The sequence below is a fragment of the Aedes aegypti genome, chromosome 3, assembly GCF_002204515.2.
Source record: "Aedes aegypti strain LVP_AGWG chromosome 3, AaegL5.0 Primary Assembly, whole genome shotgun sequence".
In the NCBI taxonomy this organism is placed as follows: Eukaryota; Metazoa; Arthropoda; class Insecta; order Diptera; family Culicidae; genus Aedes; species Aedes aegypti.
The window spans coordinates 309,850,666-309,871,101 of record NC_035109.1 but is presented as its reverse complement, the minus strand read 5'-3'; the positions used below and the strand labels follow the sequence as shown (position 1 = coordinate 309,871,101).

At 36.8% G+C, this 20,436-nt stretch overlaps 1 protein-coding gene across 32 annotated transcripts in view; it reads left to right on the top strand.

Annotated features, from left to right (window-relative positions):
- LOC5573475 (patronin) overlaps positions 1-20,436 on the top strand; it is a 345,347-nt gene that overhangs the window by 158,229 nt on the left and 166,682 nt on the right. For all 32 annotated transcript variants that reach the window (XM_021854707.1, XM_021854726.1, XM_021854719.1 and 29 more), the window contains 4 exons: positions 2,925-3,096; positions 3,396-3,545; positions 4,239-4,339; positions 4,456-4,565. In XM_021854707.1, coding sequence (XP_021710399.1) covers positions 2,925-3,096; positions 3,396-3,545; positions 4,239-4,339; positions 4,456-4,565 — 533 coding nt within the window. The remainder of the gene's footprint in view (positions 1-2,924; positions 3,097-3,395; positions 3,546-4,238; positions 4,340-4,455; positions 4,566-20,436) is intronic.

Sequence of the window (20,436 nt, the reverse complement as noted above, 5' to 3'; positions counted from 1 at the left end):
ATACATCTCTACAGAGAAATACCCAAAAAATGTAGCTTGAATACCTAAATAACTTTTTGATTGACACTCTTGGGATTGGCTAAAGAACGTTTTGAAAGATTTGTTGGGTTAATTCTTGTACAGTATGCAAGTTATTATCGAAATGTTATGGAAGCATGTCCTTATGGAACATTGGAGGAATTGCTCGTGAAATCTATAATACATTTTAGGAGACATCCAGAAATTCATGCCCAATTATCTGAAGTAATTTCTGAAAAGTTTGTGGAACTCTTGAATTTCTTGAAGGACTTCTCCGGAAAATTTATAGGGTGATTCTTGAAAATAAGTTTAATATAAATGAAGCTCCTAAAAGTTCATGAGCAATTTCTTTAAGTAATCTTCAAAGGATTCAGGATTTGCAGAGTATTTCAGGATTACTCGAATAAACGCCTTGGAGTTGTTGAGAATGATCATCTGAAAATAGTAAAGAATTAATTGAAGAAACTCGACTATAAATGGTATTTATACTGCCAATTCATGTGACATTTGGACGAACAATAAAAAAACTGCATAAACAACTCGTTGATTGCTGGAGGTACTTCTGGAGCCCTATCGGAACCGGTCTGGAAAATCTGACACCGAACAAAAGTTTTTCTTAATGGGTTTCGAAAAGAATCGATGAAACATTCAATGAACGATATCCTAGGAGAAATTCTAAAAAATCATGAAGTTCTTTAGTTTCCGACGAAATTTCCAAAGGATTTCCTCGACATGTTTATTGGGTCGTTCCTGAAGACAATTCTCAACATTCTTGCATTCATAGGAGATTTTTGAATTAATATCTGGAAGTAAAGATGGATTAGATGAGGGGAATCGTTTGTAAATAATATACTTTGAGATTAGGAACAGCAGCAGTGACATTTTGGCGACCAATGAATGCACCACACATTGGTTGCTACGACCAACAGTCATGGAACCAAAGACGTGTTTGTTCGAACTGTGTAATATATGGGTGAACAGTTTGCATTTACAGAACCTCGAACAGTTCGCGCGAATATTGAACGAATGTTTTTGAGCGAACGTTCGTGCATTGCGCGCGTAGTGTAATCAAGGCTTTAGCCTGGGACAAGTTGGGACAAAAAAGTATGGGATGAATACGAATTGAATCGTTTCAAATTGAAACTTCGTTTAGTAAACTGTTTTGAGTGTAATATTTACATAGGATTGCATGAAAATTAAAAATTGTATCGGTTTCTGAAAACCATATTATGGATCAATTTTCATATTATGGATCAAATTGTGACATATTACGGATCAGTGCGCAAAATCAAGATATTTTCAACTCAATGCATTTGTATTGCATTATTTTGCGAATGTTAACAATGTGTCACATATTACTGCACAAAATAGCAGTGTTAGAGCTGAAAACAAGGGTAAAATGCCCTTTTTTTGTGATACTACATTGAAGTAACTGAGACATGAACTGTTTTCGCTCCACACTAAGTTTTCCACCTACAGTCGACTCTCTACATCTCGATGTTCTACATGTCGATATCTCTCCCTATGTCGATGATTTCATAAGTCCCTTCAGCCTGCATACATTTTCACTCTCCATATCTCGATATCCTCCTTATCTCGATATTTCCATATCTCGATGTGTTTCTGTTGATTTTTCGTTCTCAATTTTCTCTCCGTATGTCGATATGACCAATATCGAAGATTATTAGACCAAAGTTTTGGGATTCAAAACAAATTAGGAGCGCAAAATGACGTCTGTTTGTGTATTACTTTCTTGGCAACGGAGTGTTTTTCAATCTAGTATGCATCAAAAATTTGTTCTTTATCTCGATCTCTCCCTATCTCGATGGTCCCTTCGATATCGAGATGTGGAGAGGCGACTGTATTTTGTCAGCTAAAATATGAAATTTACAAACCTTGATGTTTTATTAGTTTTATCCTTAGTGCTATTGTCTGATAATGTCGAATCTAATGTTTAAAATGGCAGAAATCTACATTCTTTGAAAGTGATCCATAACCGTGGTAAACAATAATTTCCTGGTCCATATTATGGATCACTAGTTAGAAGTGTTAATATTCGGTATTTAGAATCAACAATCATGAAAAATGTTTTCCAAAGATGAATTCATACTAAATCGAAGTGAACGAGCATGTTTTATACTATTACATTTGAATTTTACCACCTGTGGGAGCTTATGAATGTTGACGGCACTTCTTACAGAAAACGACCATATAATGATAGCTGTGTGATACCAACTAAACATTTGTCAAATACACCGGTATTTAGCGGTTGAACGTTGTGCTTAACATTAGAAATGGTAGAAGACAAATAGTATAACATGGGAAAAATATGTTTTACGTCAACGTTTATGTTTTAAGCGAGTTATCCGATGTTGAGCGCCAAAATGATCCGTCACTGTGGGTGATCCGTAACTGTGTGGGCATGGTACCCGCATTTTTCCGACTTAAAGTACGATTTTTTATTTCATTTTATTTTTCTTAAATAGCTTTTTGAATAAGCTTTCGGACAGTGTATAACGATCTGTATAAAAACCCCGTCGTAACGCTTTTTGTATGAATATTTTACAAATTTTGTATGAGCCTGTTACGGCTGTTACGCACGACGACACCTACCCACCCCCTTCAGCGTTATGAAATTTGTGAATGGGCCCTTAATGGAATTGTAATGTAGTCTTTATTTGCTACATAATACGTGGCGGTTACACCGGTTGTGGTCATCGTTCTGCCTCTGCAGTTACCACACTGTTAACTATTGGCAATCAATCAAATCTCCGTTTGATGACCACCCCGGATAAAGATAATCGGTTTTTCATCATCGCCTAATGAATCGATTCACGACGATTGAATAAATCTACTAATTTTGGTTTCGTTTTCCATTTTTTGTTTCTTTTTCTTCGTTTTGACAGAATATCTGGCCGCAGTGTGTCGCAAGGCGCTCAGCATCACGAAGCTGCCTTACTGAGCTGGATTTCGCACGTTTGCAGTGCGCTGAAAAGGCGCATCGACTACGAGCTGACTAATGGCGTCGGAGGTGGCAATGGAGGAGGTGGCGGTACCAACCCTGCAGTCGATGAATACGTGAGTTTCTCTTTTTCTTTCGATATGTGTTCGATTCGGCGACCAAATATAGTAGGGTCGATGTACCAATAGCCGATCAGCTAAAAACAAATGTTTTTATAGGATCAAAAAATAAAGCCAGCGACATTATTTTTACGTTATTTACTATAAATACAAAAGAACTTAAATATGTCCTGACCTCCATTTCTGATTTATAGTTATACAGCCGTAAAAAGCCACTAGTGCGACTTTAGATGACTGTTGTGTAAGGGAAAACCCACCCTATGATGTGTATATGTTTTTTTCTGGTGTCTCCCCAGGGTCAACGATTGCAGAGTCCGACGATAGCCCCGGTACGAGACTTCCGCGAGCTGTGCGACGGAGTCTGTTTAGCCTACCTAATATCGTACTACTGTCCCAAACTAGTTCCTTGGCATAGTGTCAAATTCAATCACGTACCGACGATCGAGGTGAGTAAACTTTGAGTTGACTTTGAAATCTTATTGGCAGCGAAGGAAAAACAGGTTGCTCTACGCAGGCGATGTTCGATGCATTTGCATAGTTGAAGCAAGATGTAAACTAGAGAATATTGATCAGTTTCAGGGCCTTCCTTAGCCTAGTGGTAATGTCCGCGGCTACAAAGCAAAACCATGCTGAAGGTGTCTGGGTTCGATTCCCGGTCGGTCCAGCATCTTTCAGTAATTGAATCTAAATCCAATCCAAGTCAAATTCAAATCCAATCCAAATCTATTCCAAAACTAATCCAAATCCAATCCATTCCATTCCAATCCAAATCCAATCTATTCGATCCAGAATTCAATACTGAACTCAATCCTGAATTCAACCTTCAAGTCCTTAATTCTCAATTCAATACTGAATTCAATTTTCAATCCAATCTTGAATTCAATTTCAAATTCAATCCTGAGTCCAATTTTAAATTAAATTCTGAATTAAAGTCAAATGCAACTCAATCCAAATCTAATCCAAATACAATCCAAATCAAATCGAAATACATTTCCAAATCTAATCAAATCATATCATGTCCATGTAAAATCAACTCCATATCCAATCCAAATACTTGAAATGCTTACTTCTAAATTTAATAAAATTTAAAACATTTTCATCCTTTTCAACTAACGCCATTCTTTCTCGTTCTTTTGCAGGACTCCATTCACAACATCCTCATAGTTAGTAATTTTTCCGAGCGGAGTTTGCCATACTCAGTGTTCCACATGACGCCAGAGGACATAACCTACATGCGAGGGTGAGTCATCCATTTGTTTTAGTTGTATTACTCTCCAATGTAGTGCACGTGTTAACCCATTTACTAAACGATTTTTCTATTTTTTTTTTTTCAACATGCTCCCGACCACCCCACAGAGCCATGAAGCAAAATCTGGTGGTCTTACTGGCCGATCTGTTCAACCTGTTCGAGATCCATCCGGCCAAGTGTGTATGCTATCCCGGCATGGAACAGCAGCAGGTAGCCGGTAAGTGTGAAGTCCGATTTCTATTAGCTATCGACCTTTTTTCCCCTTTGGCCTCCCTACCTAGCTGCACTCCCGTGCAAATGTTTGAGGACATCTCTTGAAAAACCAACATAAGTGTTTTGTCCATATCTGTATCTACTTTGTCTAATGGAAACTCTCTATGGCTCATTCGAAAGGCATTGGTTAATCTTACTTCATATGTAGGTTTTTAAGGGATGACCCCAAACTTTTGCACCGGAGTGTATGTATCTACACTACTGTTTCCACGGTTTGATATCAATTCGCCGTTCATCGCTATCATATTTACATTACCACCTGACGACGTTGCGCGCGCACTATTGCTCTCAAATTACTTCGCTGTTCAATCAAACACTCACTCGACGGAGGGCGTCATCATAATCGTTTGTGATCATAATTGTTTCGTTCAGTTTTATCGTTTGGTTCGCTCATACAATATCCGCCTATTCGATGTCCATTTTTACATGATCATAATTTGGTTTTGAATGTTAATCATCGTTTTTATTTGATATCGTGATCGATCGCATTCCGCGCAATCGCATCATTTCCTTTTATTAATCGAATCATAGTAGTTCAATATCATTAATCGAATCATAATAGTTCATATCATCCTCGTCATCGTCGTACCGTTTTCCGTTCCACATCAGTCCGATTGTGTTCAGTTTTGCTCTCATCTTTCGACATACATATTTCCCAACGGCACGCACAGTGGGCGAAAACTGTAAAAAGTAGCAAATAATTCTGTATTTCATGCCGCTGTTGAGTGCGGATCTAGCGCATTCACAAAAGAAAAATCCTAGAGAATCAAATGATACTGGTTTCAGCTACATATTCGAACAAAAATTGATCGATGAGGCGTAAGTTTTCAAAAGAACCTATGTAAAAATGAGAGATTCTCTCATCTCTAGCTAGATTAGTAATGCAATAGTATAAGTTTTGGGCTAGCGTTTTATATAAAAACGCAACATAAGAGCTTAATGTGGCTCAAATATTGATTAAAGAGAGAGAGTAAACAAAGAGAGCCTCTCAATGTTAGATAGGTCCTTTCGAGACGTTATGTGAGGTTTCATTCATTTTAGAATATATCAGGTTTCTGCGTATAATTTCAAGTGATCATGGTGCCTCCAATATTTACATAATTAAAATTGTGAGCCTTCGTGATACTCATTTAGCCCCAAATTTCTTGTTTTCGTCAAAATAATCAGTTTTTCCATTTTTTTATTGAATGTGCGTGGGATAATTTTAAATTATATATTTAAATTACATATTGCAATTTCAGGGAAAACTTTCCGTTTTACGGTGCAACGAAAAGCTACCGCAGCTGTCACATCACTGATTTGCACTGGTGAATCATCAGTAGGCTTCAATGATACCTTAGATACCGTCTTGATGATCGTTGTTTGTTGCTATTTTTCATAGCGTTTTCTCTTTCAAGCATACTATGATTGAATTGTTTGCTTCAATGATGTAATGATTTCGAAGCCTGCGGTAGAACTTTGACAGCTGCGGTAGAACTCTGCGGCTACCGCAAACCGGAAAATTTTCTTAACAACCGTAATATTAGAATGTTTTATGCATATACACAAAAAGGTTTAAATCTTTTCTGGCTACCGTAATTCTACTCTTGTTGTCCGTCATATACATTTGATAGTTTCCTCTCATTTTATTAAGCTTCTTTTTCTTGATTGTAATTTTCTAGATTTTAAAATGCTAATTTATTAAGAAGAAAGTTTGAATACATGCAGTTATCCGAGCTGGTAGCAGGTATCTTTTAGGAGACCTGCAGGTGAATTCCGGCGCACATTTTCTTCGAAGAGAAGAAATTTTCTTCCATAATCCACCAGCAAGAAAATTTTCTTTTCTTCGAAGAAAATACGCGCCGGAATTCGCCTACTGGTCACTATTTCCATGCAAGTATCTTAAAACTCACTTTTCCTTGTCCAGCTTGTAGTGAATCCTGGTATGAAATTTTCAATAGATGCTCAAGGGAAAGGAAATCCTTGAGCACTCCAGCGCTACTACCTCCAGCAGTTTCCACAATGATAATTTTGAAAATTTTCACAAAAACTTCACAAAATTTCCTTCAGATTTTTGTCTACTAATTCTCCCACCGATTTCTCCAAATGATACTCTAGGAGATCTTCTGTAGATTTTTACAGAAGTTCTTCCAAGATCTGGCGTTCCTCGAAAAGTTTCTCCAGATAATTCTCTACGAAAATTTCTTCTCAATTCTCCTTCTATTTTATTTTCTTTTTTACAAGCTGAACTTAAATTAAAATTTCTAGTCTTGTAAATGGGTAAATATTTAGTACCGAAAGCATATGTTTGTTGGTTGATGTACACTTTTTTCGTAAATTCAATTACCTTTAGTACTGTTTTTCATGAAAAATATGAGTTTCATCAAGCTTGAACAAAAATTGTTAGTCAAATTACTCAAACAAGATGATGTTAATTTCGCACAACTCTGGAAAGGATTTAAAGCAAAATCATGGACGGGATTATCTAAAATATTGGGACGCCTTTTCACAAAATCTTGGGCATGATTCTCACAAAACTAGCTTGAAGCTTATATGAAGACAATCGACCAAATATATGGGGAAAACGGTCCTAATAACATTTCGCGAATGAGTGATTCCAAGCAACCAAAAATTTGGTAAATTTTTTAATTCATTTTTTTCTATTGAGCTGAAACTTTGCACAGTTTTCCAGTTCCATCTAAATCGTCATTTTCCGATATCAAATCTTCAAGTTGAGTCACGACTAACTTTTTACTAAATAAAGATTCAAAAAAAAAATACACACAGTAAAAAATTTTTTTTTTGCATTAAAAAACATAATTTTTGACACAAAAACTCAAATATCTCAAAACCCTATCGGAATACCAACGTAATTTTTTGAGGGAATTATATTAGCTATTATATTAGCTATCTACCATAAAAATTTGGTGATGGTAAACCAATAAACAAAAAAGTTATGACATTTCAAACATGTCACAATTTTCACATTATTACGGTGTAAATTATTACGGGAACCGCAGTTTGTTGCGGATTTTATTGTTAAGGGCCTTGCGTGAATTAAACAAGTCGTTTTCATGTATTCATTAGTATTATGTATATTATATGTATAAATATTATGTATATGTATAAATATTATATGTATATGTATATATGTATAAATTAAAATGAATTAACAGATTACACGAAAATATTTTTTTTTTACCAGTATTTTTTTTTAGAGTATGATCGATGAGTTTCTAAATGTTATATATATAAACTTTAAAAGTTTTGGATTTGGGTATGCGTTATGAGATCATGAAAACATTTTATTAATACTTATTTATTTATTTTTTGTTATTCAATTTTTTTTACAATATCGAACACTTTTGCATCATTATCAGTACAGTTCGAGTATAGTTTTGCTTTAATTTTATTTTCTGACAATGGAATGATACAGTGAAATTTTTGGGTTCCTTGGATCGTTTTCGCGTTATTATATTGCTCGCTGAGCTCTGATGCCGTTAATTCGTACTCTTCAATAGTAGTAAAACAAAATGATAATTTTGTTAAATCTTCTTCTTTTCTGCGATTCGCCCAATCAAATAGTTCTTTTGCAGTTTTAATTGGATGCTCACGTTCTTTGGCTAAACTTGCTCTTGTGGCCATGCGCTTTATGGTTCCTCCAATAGCATCACAAGGACCTTTGCCATGTGACGTAGCAAAGAAATGCCATTCTGCATCAATTCCGTACTTTGATTTAAATTGACATAGGCTCGAAAAATTCTTATCAACGCGTAAAAAGTTAATCATTTTGGCAATGAACAAATTTACAGATACTGAGTCGTGTCTTAAATCTTCGGAAATTACAATAAAACTAAAATGTTCAATTTGCGTACTTCCATTGAAATAAATAACGAATGGATGAATTGTAGCTTGTTGTACGTTCCAGTGATGGGACTGCACTTCATCTTGCAATACAAAGCTATAGTTTTCAGAAAAATCACAAATGACTAAAAATTCACCATCTTGTAATGTATTTTTCGTATTTTTTAAAAAGCGGGATTGCTCTGTTTTAATAAAGTCGTGAGGAATTAAACTTTCTAATTTCAAGCAAAAAAATGACACAAACTCATCTACAGGTTTTACAACAGTTTCTAGGTCACACCTATCCGTGGTCACCCATTGCTCAAATGATAACTGATCAATATAATTTTCTTCAAACTCAGCGAATAAAGTATTTTCCAATGATGAAGAATCTGGACAATCCGAACAAGATCGTAGATAGCAATTTGATGTTGTATTTTCACACAACAGACTACCAGTTAACATTTTAATATCCTTTGATAAATTGATTCTTTTCAAACTATGTAAGATTAGGTTAATATTTTCGTGTGTTGTGCACACACAAACATTATGTGTTCCTGAATTGGATAGAAGCTTGCATTGCCTTGGACGAAGGCTTGCAAATGAGGAAAAACCTACCTTAATATTTTCGTTAATTTCCTTGAAGCGTGTATACGCTTCTTTCAAAGTAGTCATCATTAATCGTTTTTGAATTGCTTAACGCTTTCCATCTTTTTTTACAGATACATAATCTTTTTGGCCAGGCATAGCTCTACTTACTTCATCGTCTTCAAAATATTGAATTATTTTTTCTTTTGTCTCATCTGTTAATGAAGTACTCGACCTAGCATTTTTGGTTGCAAGACAGTTATTTTTGAATTGTTTTGCCTCTTTTGCTGTATTTCTATTGGTTTTGAACTCATCAATGGCGTCTTGAATAGACCACGAGCTTGGCAGCATCGTCAAAATCAATAATTTTTCTTTCCTTGTCGGCTAGATTCGAGAACCTTTCCTTCATATTCATAATTACCTCATCGTAGTCTGTATTTTCCACATCCTCAGGTCCTAATTTGAAGAGGTTTCTTCGTACAGCTTCGTTGATTTCACGGTATTTTTTCTCGGGATAATTGACGTGACCCATCTTCGTCCATTTAATCGGAGTCACTTTTATTCCAGCTATCCCTTCGTTGAAGCGTTCGATGTTGACCTTCTGGATGCACTCATCTTCTGATTGATTTGTTGAAACAGATGTCGCTGATGGTACCGTGGCAAGACTATCTGCACTTGGTACTTCTGGTAACTCCTCAGTTGTTGTCGGTGCATCTAGTAATTCCTCAGTTGTTGTTGTTTTCGAACTTCCTGCAACCTGATCCACCGATGATGTACAGATTGCCCGTTTGTCAACGTTTAAACGGCAGGACGTACAAATGCGTAAATTTGTATTCAATGTAGACATTGGAGCATAACCAGCCGCTTTCAGTTTATCTATGGTGCTTTCGGTGAGATTTCGTAGCTCTTTCGAACACTTTTTTTCTGCAAACGGCCTGCAACAGTTGAGAAAGCGACTACTCATGTTGCTCGTTAGATTTTAATAAACAAAATCACTTTTAAGTTTTTACTGACTAGTTTGGTGTCGTTTGCTTGACTGAAGAAAAATTTTACAATTAAATCTTTTATAACCATAGTGGTAGTAGAGATGGTCGGGTTTCGGGTTTTCAAACCCGAAACCCGACCCGAACCCGAACCCGACGGGTTCGGGTCGGGTTCGGGTTTGAAAATTTAAATTTTTTCGGGTTCGGGTTCGGGTCGGGTTTGAAGGCTACAAAATTATCGGGTACGGGTCGGGTTCGGGCTTGAAAAAAGTCGGGTTTAGTTGGGTTTGGGTCGGGTTTGGTGAGAATGGTGAACAGAGTAACAACCTAAAAGCTTCCCTATGCATCAGAAACGATGAATTTAAAATCTTTTCAAACTCGGGTTCTACTCGGGTTTTTCTTAGAAAACTTTTTCGGGTTTCGGGTCGGGTTCGGGTTTGAACAGCGAAAATTTTTCGGGTTCGGGTCGGGTTCGGGTTTGCTTTTCAATTACAGTCTCGGGTTCGGGTCGGGTCCGGGTTTAAAGAAATAAAATAAGTCGGGTACGGGTCGGGTTCGGGTTTGAAAAATGTGAAACCCGACCATCTCTAAGTGGTAGTATATTTTTAGCTTTTTCGTGAGTATGTTCATGGTATGTACCTATCATGTTTTTGATGTTGTTGAAGTTACTCGCTTTCTCCCAAATATGATTAACAAAGTCTATTCTCTACCAAGGCGGGTCTATACCCAGGTGTAATCAGATTTTAACTTTGTGGAGAAAACCAGCGCCGAGAAAACCGACCTGCTTTACGTATACTAGATCACCTGGGTATAGACCCGCCTTGTTCTCTACGAGGTAAACTTTTTGCAGGTAAATTAGTCGTATACCTGTATAGAAAACTTTTTTGTAGCTTTTGTCTTCAATATTAGATTTCTTATAGGTTTCTTTTATCAAAAGGTTTCAACACTATTGAGAGAATTTTTCTTCAGTTACGTACAATAAAAAATATGACACTATCAAGACTTTAGATCACAACACTGGATCGCGTCTAACTTTCTAATAGATGCTATAATAGTTATGAATAATTAAATAAAATATCGTGAAAACAACTTGTTAACCTCATGTGGTACCCTTAACAAAAAATTCAGCAACAAACTGCGGTCCTAAAAAAATTAACAATGAAAAAAAAATTTCACTAAGTGTCAAATTTGTGAAATATTTGAAATGTCATAACTTTTTTGTTTATTGGCTTACCATCACCAAATTTTTATGGTAGATAGCTAATATAATGGACCGCTTTCCCTCAAAAAATTACGTTGGTATTCCGATAGGGTTTTGAGATATTTGAGTTTTTGTGACAAAAATGATGTTTTTTAAAGCAAAAAAAAAATTTTTTTTACTGTGTGTATTTTTTTGGAATCTTTATTTAGTTGTCTAACTTTGTTTCTTTAGTTGTCTAACAATCGAACGAACCGTTTTTGCTGTGCAGCTTTTTGAATATTTTTGAACCATTTTCACATACACCCTTTTGAAAAGTTAGTCGTGACTCAACTTGAAGATTTGATATCGGAAAATGACGATTCAGATGGAACTGAAAAACTGTGCAAAGTTTCAGATATTTTTGAAATGGTCGATCAGAATCGACTTGCATGCCTCCCTGGAATCCCTCGTAAATGGAATTTCAGTTTTCCAAGGTATAACTTCTTTTTATTTCTTAACGAAAAGTCTTCCGGTTTCTCTTCTATATTGTATGAAGAATCTTCAAATCAATAACGAAAAAAATATGATCATATACTACAGTGCCTACTATGGTCGAAAATGTAATTGCAACCGTTTTTCCCATATATTTGGTCGTTTTTTTCCATACAAGCTGGCTCATTCTTGCGCAATCTTGGGCAGTGTTCTCGTAAAATCCAGGGACATAATTCTTTTAGAATTCTGGGCAGAGGTTGAGTTCTGAATGAATTTCGTGTAGTTTTTTATATATCCATTCTTATAAAACTCAAAGCAAGATTCTCAAAAAACTTGGGCTTGATGACATAATCCTGAGCATAGTTCTCTCAAAATCGTCGACAACATGTATGTTTTTCATTTTTTTTTTGCAAAAAAAGGAATTTTTCTGACTTTTCTGACTTCTGCAACGGATTGTTGAATGGTTCAAAAAACTTGAGCAGGCCTTCTCTAGGACTTTTTTCAAGGACAACCAACGATTCTTCCAGGAATTACACTATAGTTTACTATCGGAATTCTTCCACGAATTCTCCAAGGATATTTTTCAACACGCATCAGGGATTTCACCAGAACTTCCAGCAGGGGTTTCTCTATATTCCATCAATAATTACTCCAGGAATTGTACCACGGATGTTTAAGTAATAGCGCCAAGGAACTCATCTAGTAATTCCACCAGACATACCTTCAAGTATTCCATAAATAAGGGCAACTTCACCAGTGGTCCAAATCACTGGATTGGTCTAAATTTTTTGGAGCTTGCACCGGTGTTGCAATTTTATTTTATACCAGTTTTCTGCTCTTTTTTTTGGAACAAGCTGACAGCCTGGTTCATATTTGGTCTGATTTTGACCAAGATTTAAGCTGTTTCAAATCTGATTTGACACACGTTTGTTTACCAGTTCGGATTTTTCTCCCAGAGCTTGGTAGTCTAGAAAGTGCAGAAGTAAAAGATTATCCAAGAAGGAAAGTGATCATCAGGTTATTTTACCGTGAAATCCTTTAGGAATTCCTGCAGGAATTCGTCCAAGGATTCGACCACGAATTTCTACGGAAATAAATCTAAAGATTCCTCAAAAAAGTCCTCCTACAGAAATTTTTAGAAGCTCTTCCAGGAATTCTACCGAAGTTTCTCCGATGCGTCTAACAGGATTTCCACCAGGGTTTCCTCTTTGAATTTCCTCCAGGAATTCTTCCGGGGATTTCTTTCAGGAACTCATTCTGGGATTTTCTGCAGGAATTGCTCCGAGGATTTCCTCCTGGAATCCCTACCGGAAACCCTAAAGGTATTTCCATAACAAATTTCTTTTCATTTCATTCAGAAATTCCTTGAGGATTTCCTCCAGCAATTCCTCCAGGGATTTGCTGCAAGAATTTCTCCGGGGATTTGCACCAGATAGATAGGAGATTCCAAGAATTCAAGGAATTCATCAGGGGATTTCCAAAAGAAATTTCTGCGGGGATTTCGTCCAGGAATTCTCCCGGGAATATTTTCAGAGTATTCATCCAGAGATTTTCTCCAGAAACCTCTGGATGAATACAACCTTGTAACTTTATTATTTATCATCAATGACAGTTTGAGTTACAACCTACCAAAGCCGTTAGGAATTGCTGGTGCTCGCTGCTGTGAAAGTCCTCGGGTGTGTTTTTCCTCTGAATGTTCTTCCTCGTGTTGCTCTTCATTACCTCCATGGATTCCTCCGGGAATTTCAAGGATGCCTCCGGAGATATTCCCCAAGAACTCTTTCGGGCAATTTTCTCCAGAAAGTGCTCTCGGGATATCGTTCAGAAATTATTCCGGGGCTTTCCTCCAGGAATTGCTTTAGGAATTTCCTCCAGAAATTTCTCCGGTGATTTCCTCCAGACATTCTTTCGGGCATTTCGTCGAGGAAGTCCATCAGAAACTCTTCTGGCGATTTGCTCCAGTAATTTTTTCAATAATTCCTTCGGGGATGTCCCCAAGAACTCTTCTGGGGATTTTATCCAGTAATTTCTTCCTTGAATCCCTCCGGAATTCCTTTCGTCCAGAAATTGTTTTGTAGTTTCTCTAGCAATTCCTCCGGAGGTCCAATTAGGCCGAACAATCGCTCCGGAGTTCTCTCACCGAATCATTTGAAGTTCCTCTTGGATTTTTTTAGTAATTCTTTATGAATTTCTCCAGAGCTTGTTTCGGAGTTCCTATAAAAAATTCTTTAGATTTGCTTCGGGATTTCCTTCATAGTTCCTACAGGAATTTTTCCGAATTTTCTATAAAAAATATTCCGCAGTTTTTCCAGAGTTGATCTGGGAGTTCCTCCAGGAATTCCTTCACAATTCCTCCGAAGATCCTCTGGGAGACCACCGGGAATTTGTCAAGAGTGCTTCCTGAAAAGTCTCTGGAGCTCCACAGGGAATTCCTTCAGAGCTCCGCCGCGCATTCCTTCGGAATTCCTTCGGGACTTCCTTCGAAGTTCATCAAAGTGCTTCTTCGAAGTTGTTTCTTGCAATAAACTTAAAAATTCTGGTGGTTCTTTCTACTATTTTTGTTTGTTTTTGTTGATTACATTCGAAAAGAATCCAAAAAAAACAACAACTGGTGCAAGCGCGTGCGGTTAGTTCTACAGTCAACTCTCCATAACTCGATATTGAAGGGACCATCGAGTTAGGGAGATATCGAGTTACAGAACACAAAATCAGTGCAAATGAGATCCAATGGACCATCGAGGTAGCCATGAAAACCAACTTTTACTATGGTTCTCTAACTCGATGTCGAGATACGAAGTATCGAGTAAGGGACAGTTAACTGTATTTTTACTGGTCTATTTCATTTTGACAGGTCCTGTTTTGGCACAAATTTGGACCAAAAAATGGACCACCGGTGAAATTGCCCTAATTTCTATAGCAATTCCTATAGGGATTCCTTTAGAGATTCCACCTGGGATTACCTTAGAAATTCATTAAAAAATTGAACAAGGATTCAAACAAGGTTTCCTCTACGAATTACATCAGGGATTTCATCAAATATTTCACCAGAGATTCCTCCTAAAAGTTCATCACGGAGTCCTACAGACCTTCCACAAGGTACTCCACCAGAGATCCCTGCAGGAACTCAACCAGGGATTCCTCTAGGAATTCCATTCATCCCAAAATTCGGCCCGGTATTCCACAAGAAATCTCGGAACATCACCTGGTATTCCAAGAATTCCATCACAGATTCCTCAAGGAATCCATCAACGATTTCCTCCAAGGATTACTTCATGGTTTCCAGCATGGACTTCAGTAAATATTCTCCGGGAATTCCTGCTAGTATTCCTACAGAGATTCCTCATGAGTATCTTCTAGAGATTTCTACAGAAATTCCACCAGCGATTCCTTTAGGGATACTTCCAAGGATTTCTGCGAAACTTCCTTTTGAGATCGTTTCAAAAATTTCTCCAGAGATTTCTCAACGATTTTTTCTAGATATCTTTTACCAGAATTCCACCAGAATATTCTATAGCAGTTCCAATAGGGATTCCTTAAGGAATTCCATGTGAGATTTTCATGCAGTTCCTCCAAGGATTTCAACAGGAATTCCGACAAGGTTTTCTCTAGGAATCCCATCAGGGTTTTTTCAGGTATTTCAGCAGAGATTCCTTCTGAAAGTTAATCACAGATTCCTACAGAAATTCCACTCGGTATTCCATCAAAAATCCTTCCCGGAACTTCATCTGGGATTCCTCCAAAAATTCCACCACAGATTCCTCAAGGTATTCCATCAATAATTTATCGAGGATCTACACCAAGGATTACTTCATGGTTTCCACCATGTACTTTAGTACATATTGTCCAGGGATTCCTCCAGAAATTCTTCCAGAGTATCTTCTAGAAATAATTACCGGAATTCCACCAGGGATTCCTTTAGGGATACTCCCAAGGATTTCTGCAAAACTTCCTTTTGAGATCGTTTCAAACATTTCTCCAGAGATTTCTCAACGATTTTTTTTCTAGATTCTTTTACCAGAATTCCACAATAATATTCTATAGCAGTTTGTATAGGAATTCCTTAAGGGATTCCACGTGGGATTTCCTTAGCAATTCCTCCAAGTAGTTCATCAGGAACTCCAATAAGGTTTCCTATAAAAAAATCCATCAGGGTTTTCTTAAGGTATTTCATGCAGAGATTCCTCTTGAAAGTTCATCACGGATTTCTCCAGAATTTCCAACCAGTAGTCCACCGGAAATCCCCCCAGGAACTCCACCTGGGATTTCTTTAGGAATTACCTCAAGGAATCTTCCAAAAATTCCACCACAGTGTATTCCATCAGGAATCTCTTTAAGGATTTACACCAGGGACTGCATTAGATATTCTCAACGGATTTCTGGTGAGTTGCTCTAAAATTTTCCAGAGTTTTCTACAGATTTGTACAGGAATTATACCAGGGATTCTTTTAGGGATGATTTCTGCAAAATTTTCTTTTGAGATCAAAAGTTCTCTCCAGAGATTCTACACGACTTTTTTTTCTAGATACCCCTCCAGAAGTTTTCCCTGAGATTCCTACAGAAATTCTTCCGAAATGCCTTTGAAAATTCGATTTTTTCAAGGATGCCTACAGAAATACCTCTAGGCTAGGTTTTTTTTTTTCAAAGATTCCTACAGAAATTAGTCTAGTAGTTGAATCTTCCTTCTGATGTTACGGTCCCTAGACAGAGCTTGCTACTCTGCTTAGTGTTATGAGAGCACATCTACAGTCATTGACTGAGCGCTTTTTTTGCTTATTGACTTTTTTGCATTTGCAGGGCAAACGCTCCAATAGTGGAGGAGTGTGTTTTGGCATGTTTTGCTCTAAAAAATGATTATGTGATATTTTTCTATGATGTAAGATGTGGAAATTATGCAAATAATCGAATAATATCCATGAAATTTAACCGTAAAACTATTTAAAACAATTACTTAGCTTCAAAATTTTGCTCCTTTGTACTTATAGTGGTGCATCAGTCCTATAGTGGACGGTCCCATAAGAAATCAATGGATAGCGCCACTAAAGGAATCATTCTTAAAACATACCTCCACTAAAGGAATAGTGTTCCTATTATTGGTGCAACGCTTTTTGCAGGGAAATTTAAAATGAAACATGATTTTTATACATTTAAATGGTAGAAGGATTTGAAATCTATCGACTGATGTACGTTAAAATCATATATTTCATCATTTTATCACCATGTTTTAGCATTTTTCCCTTAGGTGCACCACTAATGGTACATTTGCTCTATGGCGTTTGCAAGCACGCTGCCATGGAAAATCTAGAATGTTTCCAACCCAAAAAGATCCTCTAACGGTGGGATTCGAATCCACGACTTTTAGCTCGGTATTGCTGGATAGCTGCACGTTTATTCATACAGCTATCTGGGCCACTAAATTCTTTTCTCAGTATATTGTTTCTCAAAAAATGAGGACCCAGATAGAGGAGCTTAATGAGAGAAGAGAAAGCTTTAAATTTTGTATTACAATTAGTTGGCCCGACAAACGTTGTATTGCAACCCAGTAGGCCGTTTTGTGATGCTTTGAGAATTTCTATACAAAGTGATAAAATTGTCACTTGGTTTTTCATACTTTCCCGCTGAATTTCTTAAACTATTTGTACATATGAACACGTCATAACACTTGACAAAAAAAAAAACACTTGACATACAAACACCATTCCATATTTATTTATATAGATAGATAGAAGACAAGGGAATTGGGTTTGAATGGACAACATAAGTACAATAATGGTAACCATAAAATGCTATAATAAACATATGTGCATGTGTTTCTAAACAACTCAATTCTTAATCACTCAAAACGATTCGGTTCATCTTAAATCTGTAAAACTGTTAATTTAGACTAGAATAATAAAATTGGGACTAAATGAGCATCACATGCAGTCTTGTGGACAAGATTTTGTCTCTGAATATTTTGGAAGCGATTTGAAACCATAATCACTTAAAACTAGACGCCAAAACTTAATATAATGTAAGAAAAAAAAGGTAAAATGTATAAAAATAGGGGCTTATGAGCCCCGTAGGTCAAGTTGTAGTCGCGTGCTGAAGCCAGTCTCAATCGATTCACCAGGATGTTTCATTTCTGTTATGCGTTTGATTTTTATCCGCACTCTACATAGGCACGAGATATTGAATTCTTGATGTAGGAACAAAAGGTCGAAAGAACAAAAAGTCGAAAGGACATAAGGGCAATAAAGATTAGCTTGTTGTGATTTTTCCTGATTTAAAAAAGATGTTTGATCTTTTGTCCATTATTATTTTCCTCTTCGACCTGTTGTTCTTTTAACGTTTGGTCTTTCGACCTTCTATCATTGATTCCCATTTCTTTGCTACCATTGGTCAGCTGTTTCCCACTGTGCAGCGCTTATGTTTTCTTTCTTTCCCCGGTAAGTTCTCCGCTGCACTTTTCGGTTCGGTTCGGACCCCTCTTATTTTTCGCAACCTACCCCAATCGCCTTTCCCCAACCTTCACTTTCATCACACACCATCCCGACCGACCAACCGAGGAAACGACCACCCAGTTTGGTCTAATTCGCGCTGACCAAAACGGCGCAAATTGTGGCAAAAACGGCCAAACGTTGCGGCGCTGCTGCGCTTATGTCAGTATATAATAATCATATTTGGATTGGCTTTAAATACCTACACTTATCGAGTGTGCATTGGCTTTCCACGTGTTTCAAGTTTTCGCCTCGAAGCCTCGAATGCGGGTCAGTGTGGTGATGGTCGTCCATTTTGTTTATCGGTACACAAGTCCTGTAAATATTTAGTTTTCCCTCCTCTCCTCAAGTTCGGTTTAAGTTCGAAAACGAAAAGCTTCTTAGGGTATGTTTGTTTGTTTGTTTTCGGTATTGTTTTATTTGTCTTACTTTCACAATCGTTGAAAGTTCTATCCTTTTCTCGGTTGATATTGGCAGAACTCGGACAAGCAGTTATCGAACTCAAGTTTTGCATCGTGATTTCTATTGTTATACTGCATAATTATCAAGTAGAGTTCACATCTAAATTTAGAAAGCCATTACACGAAGTAAAGTAAAAGCACAAAATCACAGTTTACTTGTAGTCTAGGCGCCCCAGGTTTCGGACTTTGAGGAACTCTACTTGTTTGTATGATACCGAGACTGCTCTTGGTTGTTGTTGGTAGCTTAATTCTTTATTTTGAGGTTATGGTAACAAATCTTGTCTTATAGGTGGCTTTCCGTAGCTGATTATATGAAAGTTGATGTTGTTAGTGGGCGCTTCTCTTGCATTGCTTTTCGGTATCTTGCGAGAGGAATTCGTTAAGTTTCGTTCAGTTCAGTTTTGTTAAGGGATTTGTTTTCGGTTCACACGATTTTTAATTGAATAATCAATTCGGCAACTGCATCGGGTTGGACGGAGTCGCGCCCGAAAGGTGCTAGGTGCGGACATAAAATTATTACGGCTAAAAAATAAACACAGTTAATTTCACGATAGTGACAGGCAGAGACTCTGCGTTATATACTTTATGATTTCTAATTCTTTTACAAATATAAACAGGGTTGCTTTTTGTACCATCTGATATTTTTTTCTAGTCATGCAATTAATTTCCGTTATTTATTTTCATCTAGATACAACTCTAAACTATCGATATTTCATAACATCAACTTATATCTTAATTTTAATTCATCAAAACAAACACGTATACACTTGTTATATATGGAGCCGGTTCCTATCCTTGGCGCTTTTGATTCACTTCGGCAGCAGTTTTTTTTTTAACTACAGAGGTCATATTTGGCCACAATATACGTCGTACTGAAGCGCTTCTGATTACAAAGTTTCAGACAATTTGGCCCAGATCAAACCCCCATGCCAAAGTGAATCATGGAAGTGTCCAAGTGGTGCTGCACCCTATGTTGTCCAAGCCAATTTTCCAAGAAAAGGAATATTCAGGGATGAAGATTTAAATGATATATAAATGGTCGATGTTCAGACAAATCCAACTAAATGATTTCTTGGAATCTATGAAATTTGGTCGAATAACGTTAAGTCTAAAGTACGTAGAATTGCTCCTAGCGTTCCAATTCTTTCATTTATTGTTTCATTCGTTTTCATATGGATTCATTCAAGAATTTATCCATGGTTTCTTCCAGGAATCACTCCAAAATATTCTCCAGGGATTATTCGAGAAAATCTAGAAAGATCTCTACCATGAATTTGACTAGTTTTACCTCATGAAAGTAATACTATAGTACTTTTACCAGTAATTTCTCCGACCATTTTTTCAGGAATTTCGTCATATCTTTCTTATGGATTTTTTAAAGCAAATTTTGCAGGATATTGTCTCGAAATTTGATTCATTATTTTTTTAATAATTATCTTACCAATTTGTGTCGGAAATCGTTCAAGACTTTCTGAAGGGTCCATGCACGGTGCTACCCTGACCGTTATTATCAGAAATCCATCAATTATGTGCTCACCAGCCGTTTTCTATAGCTATGCTTCATGTCTGCGTTAAATTTCAAAAAAATCGTAGGGCTCGTTTTGAAGTTACGCCCATTTGATTGTTTAAGTCCAAAAATTCGTAAAAAATCTGGGCTTTTTAAATGGGTTTTTTATTGGCCATGATTATAATATATTTTGTTTCATCAATATTCTATTCAAAGTTTATTTGTTTGGTTATTTGTAATTTCTGAGCAATGTTTTGAATGAGAAGGTCGACGAAATTTTGAGTAACGCTCTTTTGGAGGTGTAAT